General features: G+C 41.1%; 1 protein-coding gene across 4 annotated transcripts in view; it reads left to right on the top strand.

Moving 5' to 3' along the window:
• The window catches only part of LOC149084294 (dehydrogenase/reductase SDR family member 7-like), a 164980-nt gene that overhangs the window by 32400 nt on the left and 121213 nt on the right, over nucleotides 1-11367 (top strand). For all 4 annotated transcript variants that reach the window (XM_089234661.1, XM_089234662.1, XM_089234663.1 and 1 more), the window contains exon 3: nucleotides 4123-4223. In XM_089234661.1, the coding sequence (XP_089090787.1) occupies nucleotides 4123-4223 (101 nt within the window). The remainder of the gene's footprint in view (nucleotides 1-4122; nucleotides 4224-11367) is intronic.

The following is an 11367-nucleotide window of genomic DNA, read 5'->3' as shown; positions in this document are numbered from 1 at the left end:
TAATCTACATTATTTGAATCAGTTTTCCGGCAGGTCCGGAATCAAAATATAAAACAATCTTCACAGTCAAAGTTCTTCATTGCTGATCGAGGTGGTCCGGCCCTCAACCGAGAGGTCCCCGGAGCTGATCAAGGTGGTTCGGCCCTCAACCGAGAGGCCCCCTGGAGCTGATCAAGGTGGTTCGGCCCTCAACCGAGAGGCCCCCGGAGCTGATCAAGGTGGTTCGGCCCTCAACCGAGAGGCCCCCTGGAGCTGATCAAGGTGGTCCGGCCCTCAACCAAGAGGTCCCCCGGAGCTGAGCAAGGTGGTCCGGCCCTCAACCGAGAGGCCCCCGGGAACTGATCAAGGTGTTCCGGTTCTCAACTGAGAAAACTCCTCTGGTAATTACGGAAAAGCTAACAACATCGGATGTCCGATCACTGCACAAGTTGACTGTTGTTGATCATCAATTGGTGAGCCAGTATCTTTACTGTTAACGTCAAATAGAGGGCTCCAAGATATACTAATCCATTGTTAAAATTAACTAACCCATATAATTAATTTGAATAAATAATAATATTTCATGCGAAAGTTTGTTTCTAATCATTTTCCACTTGTCGTTTGCCACTTTATTGCTGGATATTTCGAACCGGGCAAGCAACTCCCATAAGGGACGTTGCAGGTGTCGCGTCACGTGTTTCACTGTTTTATCTATCGTTGAAGACATCCGAGAATTCTTGAAATATAGCACTGTATTTAGAATCCCCAGGGATGCCATTGACCCGTTATAACGCGTCAAACACCCAGAATTTCGGAAAAGGGTGCATAAAAATTTTTGTTCAGGAATTTTTTGGAAAGAACGTGTCCCGGAGAGGACGCGTTCTTTCCTACTTCTAAGAAGAAAAAGAGAGGAAAAACCTCACTTTTTTTCACTATGTATTATGATCGTGCGACCTTGAAAAACTGGTTTCACTACTTTGTACACTGTACTGTATTAAAATACACGCGGGTTGTTGAACAATAAGATGAGGGTTATGTAGTTTCTTCTCTCTCTGAATGAAAGGCTGTGTACAGAAGTTTCCGCCTATGCCGAGTATCCCTAATGATGTTTGCGAATCTGAGTCGTTGGTTGTGCACATCAGCAATTAGGTTGAAGTTGCTGAGAAAATCAGCTCCAAGTATTGGTGAAGTGATGTCAGCTATGAGGAATGTCCCGGGAAAAGGTTTCCAGGGACCTAAATCCAGTTTCTTAAGTGTGAACCATAAGCAAGAATCTTGCTGCTTGCAGCGAACAAATGGAAACTTGAATGTAGTGCTGACGAATTTTTCTTAGGCAGTATAACAGAAACTTCACTGCCAGAGTCAACAAGGAAATGTTCACCCGTAACTCTGGCATTCACGAAGAGCCTGCTGGATTTGTTGCCCGATTCCATAATACCAGCAATGATGGAAGGTCATTGTTTTTTCTTTTATTTACAGGGCTGGCAGCACTGGCGAGCTTTCTCACAGAATTTGTGATAGAAGCAGATATCTTGTGCTCGACTTGAACGAGATGTTGGGAATTACTACAATATTTCCCTCTTGAGATTTGATTCACTGTAGCCACTATCCCTGCCACTTGTTTCATAAGTGTTTCGATGGCTGATGATGAATCATTTCGATCTCGAGTTGACTTCAATTGTGATGACGATGATGGCTGGATTCAACACATGTAATTTTGGAAAGTGGCTTCAGCCACTTTGTCGGGTAGCACAGCAAGTTGATCTAATGGCTCACTGGAAACCGATAACACTGCGTGAATATTTTGCTGTAAGCGTTCCATCCACAAGGTGTGCAAGAACTCATCAGTGACTTTGTTGCCGGAAAGTTCTTTCATCTTCTGCAGCAGTTGACAGGTTGTGATCACCCATCTGTAGCTCGTTCAAAAGTTCCTTGGCTTTTTGATGTTCCATCGCTGTGAACTCCTTTATGGGGTGATCCGACATTGATTGCCAGAGGATTTAATGTCAGATCCAAGATGTAAGACAGACATTCTCTGTCCAAAGAAGAGACCGGGGTTGTATACTTTGTGTCATCGTTAGTGATTCCACTTAGTGGAAAAGCACTGTTGCATCCATAGTTATACATTGGATTTCCAAAAGGGAGGTAATCAAAGTTCAATCCTCCAAACTTGAGCATTTTCATCTGCCATCGCTCAGCTTGAATAGGAGAGAAGGAAAAAAAAAAGAGAGGAGGAGGTGGTCACACCAGAAGAAAAGAGCAGACGAAGAAATTTAGTCGTCTTAACCATGAACATGATGGAGGCTCAGAAAGAAGAAAATTTTCAAAAATGCATGAGATGAAACCTTCAATGAAGATGGATTTTCTTCGATAGTTAATGTTCTTAAACATTGCTGGTCATCACACAGAGTCACTGCTTCAGAATAAACATTTATTATGACGATACATAATTATCATGGTTAATAAAAAGGAAGACAAACATAGAAATTTTTAACCTCACGCTTTCATGTGTAGTGACGCTCTGCTGCTGTTTTCAAGGCGGTCATCTCCAGTACCTGGGATCATGTGACACACTTGAGGTCGTTGACCCGACTCTTGGAGGTCGTCTGTGTGGGATACCACACACCATTCAAAATGATGGTGTACGTAATGTGTATAGGGGAGGCAATTATTTGCGTATAGCCACAAGCAATTAATTATATAGGCCTATATTATAGGTTTTGTGATTCTGATGCTTGCCAACAACATTCAGTTGTCTTCTGTATTTTTAGGACATGCATAGTTATAAACAATGTTTACAAAGCTCTACAAAGAGCTAAAAAATGAAAATGCTTCATTTGTCAAAAACTATGACACTGGCATTGAACAGCAAAATTTGAACAAATCCCTTTAAAAAGGCTAGACAGCACAGTAAAACCATCCAGCTCACCTGGACTTATTTACATTGGAACCTGTAGTTTAAATATTTTGCACTGTACTTTGGATGTGTTCGGAAGGAGCGCCATTTTTAAAAAAAAACTTGCATGTTGTCTTTAATTTGCTTTCATGAAGAGAATTGACAGACTGCACTTAAAAAGACTCCTAAAAAATGTTTTTTATTGTGAGGAGAGAGAGGTTAGAATTATCTGTGGTTGCTAGTACTGTTTTGACCAAAAATTGTTTTGTTACCATGTTGCTTCTGTCATTTTGCTTTAGTTTGAGTCAGTCTTATCGGATACTGAAATAGTATTATGAAAATTAAAAAAAAATAAAATTTTGGAATTTGTTGTTACATTATGCTATGATTGTTTTGTCTAATGGGGGGGGGGGGTAATTCTCACCCCCCCCCCCCCCCCGGCCCTACTTTTGAATGAGAACCCGGCATATATGTAATAAGGTAAGGGAAATTTTCAAAATACGGTCAGGGATAGTCAGGAAGATGATGGTGGGAAATGATCGAACTGATTTCGCTTTGAACCCTATACATCACTAAAAAAAAGTAAGTTTGGAAATGCACGTTTTCATATATATATAATTTTTTTCAGATTTTGATATTTCACAGAAAGGAGTTTTCTGCTTAAATTTAATTATAATATACAGATTATCTCTCATTCTATAATACAAGGGTAGACACAAATGCAGTACCATAAAAACCAAAATCAAACAAAATATATCTTTACATGCTATCTTGATAAGTGGCTGTAAATTTAAAATGTTTTCTGCAAAGGTCAATCTTTCGCATGCGCCTATACATAGGTATGGTACTCACAACAATTTGTTGGGTTTTCAAACATGTACAGCAGCAAAAAGAATTACTTTGCAGATAATTGTGAAGGGAAAAAACTTTCTCCCCTTTGCTTAGTAATGGGTTTTTAATTATGTTAAGTGCTACTGCTTCCACTCAGTGATTTACTTTTGGTCTTGATTTCCAAAGAAAGTATCTTGGAACCTTAGCTCCTGTAATTTTTTTAGCAATTCTGGATTCATTAAAATGTGTTATCTTCCTGCTGGAATTGATACACAAGATCATCCATTTGTGAATATATATCCTGAATTAGAATTATATGTGTGGATGGATTCCATATTGTGAATGGAAGATGGTTTGAGAAATTCTCATATTAGTGATTATTGTCTATAAAGAGTGAGTTCAGTTTTTTTTTTCAGCAATAAATCCTGAAGCAGAAGTTCTGGTATTACCTTTTTTAATGCAAGATTTTGATAGCCATGAAAATTGCGTCAAAAAAGTCATTCATCATTTTGGGCATGTGAGTTCTATTTGATATTCAAGTGTTTTTTTCTGACAGTTTTAAATAGTTTTTTCCCCTCATACCTATAGTTGAATTGAACAAACTCTCCCGTCAAGTATCATTGATCACAGTATCACAATTAAACGCATTCTTTTGTATCGGTCTCGACAAACAATATTGTATGTGAGTAAATGTCAGGAATTTTGCAATTTCACCATTTGTTGATTTTTCAACAGCTATCGCTCATCATTATCTATGCGCATTATTTCCTCAATAACCTGGCACTCTACAAATCAAGTTTATTACACAGCTGATACATTCCAAAAACATCGAAATTTTAGTATCCATTGTGCATTTTTCACTTTCTGTACAAACATCGAATTTGAATATTACTGTAGTTATGTCGCATATCCCCCCAAGCCGCAGATGTTTGGCAAGATTTGATCTCGCTTGGCGAGAAACACACTTCCACTGGCAGTCACCACGTAATGAACACGCATAACAACTGTTCTGAAGTTGTTAGGTTTATAAATTATACAGCAATAAATATTTTATTTTAACTCACATAAGCATTATTTTTCTCAACTCCATCACACACCAACAGGATAGTTATTTTAAACTTAGGAAAATTTAGGCCCTACATTGCAGCCAGTTCTTTAAAGTTTTGAAGTGACACTTTCCCAAGCCTGAACTCCGATCCGAGTTTATCATATTCCTGAGCTTATGCGAAAGGGAGGGGGTCTAACCACCCCCATGAGCCAATATAAGTGTTATTTTGTAGGAAAAAACCTCCAGAAGATATTAAATTTTGAAACGTCCCTCTCAGAGAAACTCCTGCTTACACCTATAATCACATTCACCTCTTTGGCGTAATTTTACCTGTTCTTTCATCTTTTTTCTTTCTTTTGTCATGATTGACAAATTTCAATGTTGTGTACAGAAAAGTGCTCTCGTAGCGAAACTGTGTGCATCACCGAATGCCCACTTACATGGGTTACATATACGAAGCAGTTTATTGGAAAATTATTTCTCTCTCAAAATAAGAATATTTTGAAAGTACGGTGAAACTAAACTGAAGAGCCAAAAAAACTGGTACAGGCATGCGTATGCAAATAAAGAGATATGGAACCAATCAGAGTACAGCGCTGCAGTTGGCAACACCTATATACTATCTACCAATAAGTATTTGGACACCTGTGATAGAAAAGAAAAACTAACTTTATTCAAAATCAATAGTTGGTAGAGCCTCCACGAGAGGCAATTACAGCGTGAACCCTCTGGGGCATACTTTCCACAAGTCCTCGTGTGACGGCTAGTGGTATTTTCTTCCACTCTGCTTGGAGAAGACGTCAGTTCCTTCACCGATTTTGGACGGGTAGGGCACCCCTTAATTCGGCAATCCAACTCGTCCCAGAGGTTCTCGATAGGGTTCAGGTCTGGGCTCTGGGCAGGCCAGTCCATTTGATGAACCCCATTGGCACCATACCAAGCCTTGGTTAACCTCTCAGTATGACAGCTGGCATTGTCGTCCTGGAAGTAACAGGGGTCCACCCCGTAAGAATTGCCACAACGTAGAAAGCACATTGTCATCCAAAATAGTGCAGTAGGCATCGGCGTTGAGCTCACCATCAATGGGGACCAAGGGTCCCAGTCCATACCAGGAGAAACACCCCAGACCATAATTCCACCTTTGCCGAACTTGACTGTTGGCACAATGCATTCTGGCAGGAGACGTTCTCCAGGCAGACGCCAGACCCAGACCCTGCCATCCGAACGGTAGAGGGTGAATCTTGATTCGTCACTCCAAAGAACCCGTTTCCACTGATCTACGGTCCAATTTCGATGTGCTTTGCACCACATTAACCGAGCAATGCGGTTTGACTTTGTGATCAAAGGCTTATGGGCAGCAGCACGATCATGAAAACCAATCAGATGTGCTTCCTTATGGATGGTATTCATTGAAACAATACTCCCGGATGCCTGTTGAAACTCCTCACGGATGAGGGCCATCGGTTGGGTGCGGTTCTTCCGAATTTCTCTGGACAGCACCCGTCGGTCTCTATCCCCCAGTTTCGTTGGTCTGCCAACTCGGGGCAAATTCCGACCATCACAGCTCACCTTCCACTTCTTAATCACATACTCGGGTCAGTTTTTGATGAGAAAATATCGACCCCCCCCCCCCCCTTCGCAATCAGTAGTCATTTTTGTAGTAGTGTTCAAGAAACCAGTATTATTGGTATGGGATATGTTCAAACCCCCACAGAACCAATAATGTCAAAGCGAGGCAAAGACATCTAAAACATCATTGGCTTTGATACCGTGTGGGCTAACGTCGATTGTACAGCCTTTGGATGTGAGCATCAATAAGCCTCTCAAAGACTATTTGAGGGATTTGTGGATCGAATGGATGAGTTTCGATGATAAAGTGGTGCCTTGAAGAAAACTGACATTGGCCTGGTGTGCCAATGGGTACATGAGGCGTGGAATTCTGTTTCCGCCGAAATTATCATCTGATCCTTCAAAAAATGTTGCATCAGCAACATTTTTGAGGGTATGGAGACAACCTCATGAATCCATGGACCCTACATGTCAACAGGGGACTGTTCAAGCTGGTGCAGGCTCTGTGATGGTATGGGCGTGTGCAGTTGGCGTGATATGGGACCCCTGATACGTCTAGATACGACTCTGACAGGTACGTAAGCATTCTGTCTGATCACCTGCACCCATTCATGTCCATTCCGACGGACTTAGACAATTTCAGCAGGACAATGCGACACCCCACATGTCCAGAATTGCTACAAAGTGGCTCCAGGAACACACTTCTGACTTTAGACACTTCCGCTGGCCACCACAATCCCCAGACATGAACATTATTGAACATATCTGGGATGCCTTGCAACGTGCCTTTCAGAAGAGATCTCCACCCCCCCTTACTCCTACGGATTTATGGACAGCCCTGCAGGATTCATGGTGTCAATTACCTCCAGCACTACTTCAGACATTAGTCGAGTCCATGCCACGTTGTGTTGCGACACTTCTGCATGCTCGCTGGGACCCTACACGATATTAGGCAGGTAACCAGTTTTTTTGGCTCTTTAGTGTACTATGAAACTATGTCGTTTCTATGTCGTTTTTTTTATTTTTATCAGACTGGACAGGACCCCGCACATGGAATGATTGGCTATAAATTCTATAGTGCATCAGAGGTTTTATTTTTGAATTAAACTCTGCATTTATTCGACCAGCAGGAGAAACATTTCCTGAGTTTTCTTACCAGGTTAAGCCCATGCGTTAAGATGGCTCTGCATCATGGCATCAAACCATAATGAACTTGTAAGATTTCATGCTGGCATAGTTCATGTAAGCTCCACCATATTTCCAGTCATTCAATAGTTTAGTACTGTATAATTGGAAGTGGAACTAGTCATCTCATGTTATTTGCTTCTAATTGCCACTATGTTTTCTAAAGCCTAGACCTGTAAATTCCCATTATAAGCACATCGTTACTTTGGCTCAGTGAAACGTTCTGTGTGATTACTTGCTTTCAGCAAAGGTACCCTTATGAGTTTTCATCTGAATCCAATAAGGTGGAGTGTGCATTGCACGGTCTATATACAGGCTATCTACACTGTATTCCTCATTCAGCTGGATGGTAATCTGATTTGAATATTTGGTCTTGATACATACATCTTGAACAACATACGATCCAGCTGAGGGGTCTCAAATAGCAATCACCTGAGGCTAATTGTGCTTGTGTTTTTTCCACTTGTTTCATCTGCTCTCATCATACACTTCCCACTATTACAAACTAATTGGAATGTGTGGGCATATTGCTGGAATCTCATGATGATGATCCAGGTTCGAACCCCATTTGCAGCACAGTGGTAGTCGGCTGAAGTGTAAAGCCGTACAGTGGATGGTGCAAAATACACGAGGGGGGAAGCATAGAAAATGAAGTATGAAAACACTATGCAGACACATGGGAAAACTAAGTAGTATAGGGGGGCGCTGTATAACCAATGCATGGGGCCACAGAAAAATATGACTATGAAGAGGCTATGCATGCAAAAGTTAAAAAATACCCATTTAAGTTCAAAAACATAGATGTTAAATAACATCACTCTGTGTCATTCCCTTCTGTGGCACCTTAGGGCCATCAGTGACTATGGGAGAAAGTTGTCATCATTGTCAGTGAAATCTGCATTCTCTGGCAATGTTTCTTGGGGGTGGTGGTACCAGTTATTACCTCATTTGATCTGATGGGGGTGAGGGCTGGATTTGTTCTCCTGGCAACTGGAGGTAGTTTATCATGGACTTGCTCCAGGTAGTCTTCAGGAAATCTTTTGAGATTCCCCAGTCTTGGATGATAATTGGTCCCTTGCCATCGAGGACAACTACTAATCTATAAATTCTACCTTCAGGTTCACCAGTTGGCGTGTGTGTGGGCAGACAGTTGTATAATGAAGTGTTGCTGCCCGCTGCTCCGCATATGCATTTGTCATGGCTTATCTTTTTAAACCACTCCAGGTAGGTTAAGAACGGGCAATGGGGTGAGAATGCAACTAATTTTTTTTCACACCCGCTATGTTTTTTGTCCTTGAAGATACGTTTTGGCAGTCGAAAGTAAGGAATGATAGAATTTTTCTCTCTATATCATAGTTTCCCAACCTTTTTTGTCCCATTGCCCCCTTCAGAATTTTTTTTCTCATTGCCCCCAACGCAATCTAACCCATAGAACCCTGTATTATACCCGTAGCTTCTACCGCCCCCTGGAACTTTCCATCTCCCCCAGGGGGCGTTAATGCCCATGTTGGGAACCACTGCTCTATATGAGCATTACATTAATTTTATTTTAATCACAGCAAGAACCAATCGATAATCTCCGTAAATGATAATCATGATGCTGAAATTTTAAATGTTTACATTAATAAGATTTACAGTCAAAATATCAGTCATTATTGAAATCTGTCTCACCAGTACAGTGATCGAGAAAAATATCCATGTGACTAGAAAGTCAGTAACGTCCATGTTGAAGCACACAGAAGTCATCACCATTTTTGACACCTAGAATTCACACAGGACCACATTTCAGGAACCGGATTACTGCAAGCATGGACCCAGGCGACCTTCATATCTTTTCATAGGCGCCGATCTTTCCTCGAGAGATCTGCAAAACAGTGATGAAGTATGACACTGAACATGATCACCTCTACAGAACCGGCGAGACAGTGATCGAAAGGTGGCTACAACATTAGCTATACATCCTTCAGAATATCACCATGATAAGTGCAGAGACGCACAAAGTGCCTTTATCGTGAGCTATTTCATACTGCAAAAACAAAGAAGTGATAACAATCAAATGGTATTTAAAGGAAACTTCCTCGAACATGCGGGGTCACCGGATCCAATCAGATTCAAAAATAATAACAGAATTTGCATAACAACAACAGTTGAACAATCTTATCCCAAATCTGGCAATAACGTGAGAATCGGCCGCAATCGCCGAAATATGGTCATCAAGACCAATCTCAAAGAGAGAATAAAGGCAAATATTCAAGAAATATAACTATATATTGAAACTATATATGGCTACTTTGCTGGGCAGTAACATGGATATGTTACAAGAAAAACATACCGTATATACTCGTGTATAAGCCGACTCCCCCCCCCCCCCCCTCCCACTTCAGGACCACCAAAACCACAATAAATTGAAAACCCGTGTATAAGCCGACCCCCCCAAAAAATCCGTTCATTTTAAAGAAAAAAATTCTTATATTTTCATGCAAAATGAATAGCTCTTGTGTGTGTGTGTGTGTGGAAATTTACAAAAGAAAATGATTCCAACTTTTTAAACCATTTATTCTGAGTGCCCAAGCTCATCGTAATTCATCAGATCATCATTATCATCATAAGGTGCGGCATCTTCGTTTTTATCTTCATCTGGGCTGTCTCATCGCCATTATCACTTTCAAACAGGATAGATATCATCTTCAGTTCCGTCCATCGCATTGCTGATGCAACATTTTTTGAAGGATCAGATGATAATTTCGGCGGAAACAGAATTCCACGCCTCATGTACCCATTGGCACACCAGGCCAATGTCAGTTTTCTTCAAGGCACCACTTTATCATCGAAACTCATCCATTCGATCCACAAATCCCTCAAATAGTCTTTGAGAGGCTTATTGATGCTCACATCCAAAGGCTGTACAATCGACGTTAGCCCACATGGTATCAAAGCCAATGATGTTTTAGATGTCTTTGCCTCGCTTTGACATTATTGGTTCTGTGGGGGTTTGAACATATCCCATACCAATAATACTGGTTTCTTGAACACTACTACAAAAATGACTACTGATTGCAGGGGGGGGGGGGGTCGATATTTTCTCATCAAAAACTGACCCGAGTATAAGCCGACACCCCCCCCCCCCACTTGAGGAACAAATTTTTCTGCAAAAAAACTCGGCTTATACAGTATTTTCTCTCTCTGGTCCATTCTACTCGTTCCAGATTAACCCTGGACAGAGCACAAGGTGAATAGCCCTACCCTTGGTCTTCACATCCCAGAACCTCTGCCTACTTGTCCATGTTTTTCCATAAAATGTTACGGAAACCCACTGATTTGAAGCAACTACTTGAAAAAGAACAGGAAGAATTATCTATCACTCTACCTGTTGGTAAAATGACTGTGATGAACTACTTGCTACAACCGGGGTCTAGATGAGCACCTTGAAGCAATCCAACGTAATTGAGTCAAGATTATGAACTCAAAATAATTTGAATTGATAAAGAAATAATTTTAACATTTAAATTTTGATTGAAATTTAACATTACAGCAAGTCATCGAATTGTGTGGCCTTGTCCAGTCCTGAAGATTGGTATACTCGATATACTCTTGAGCCAGTAGATCATCATCCAATGGATGGTCGACCAGTTCTTTGTGTCCTGTAGCCTTACAATCAGGAAATGACCGGAATAGACGCCAGGAAAGGCTGATGATGACAGTTAGCCCATGATTGGAGACTTCTGACTTCCCATGTAGAATCTACAGACGTACGAAGAAGTACATGACTGTGGCTGATCAAGACTGCAGATGAATTTGGAATGCACCCAGGCAATCCCAGTGTCGCAACTGGTTGCTGACATACCAATGAATCTGCGCA

Source organism: Pholcus phalangioides, unplaced genomic scaffold, assembly GCF_987345545.1.
Source record: "Pholcus phalangioides strain wild (caught in Gottingen) unplaced genomic scaffold, Ppha-v1.0 ptg000008l_1, whole genome shotgun sequence".
Taxonomy (NCBI): Eukaryota; Metazoa; Arthropoda; class Arachnida; order Araneae; family Pholcidae; genus Pholcus; species Pholcus phalangioides.
This window is presented reverse-complemented; position numbering and strand designations above follow the sequence as displayed.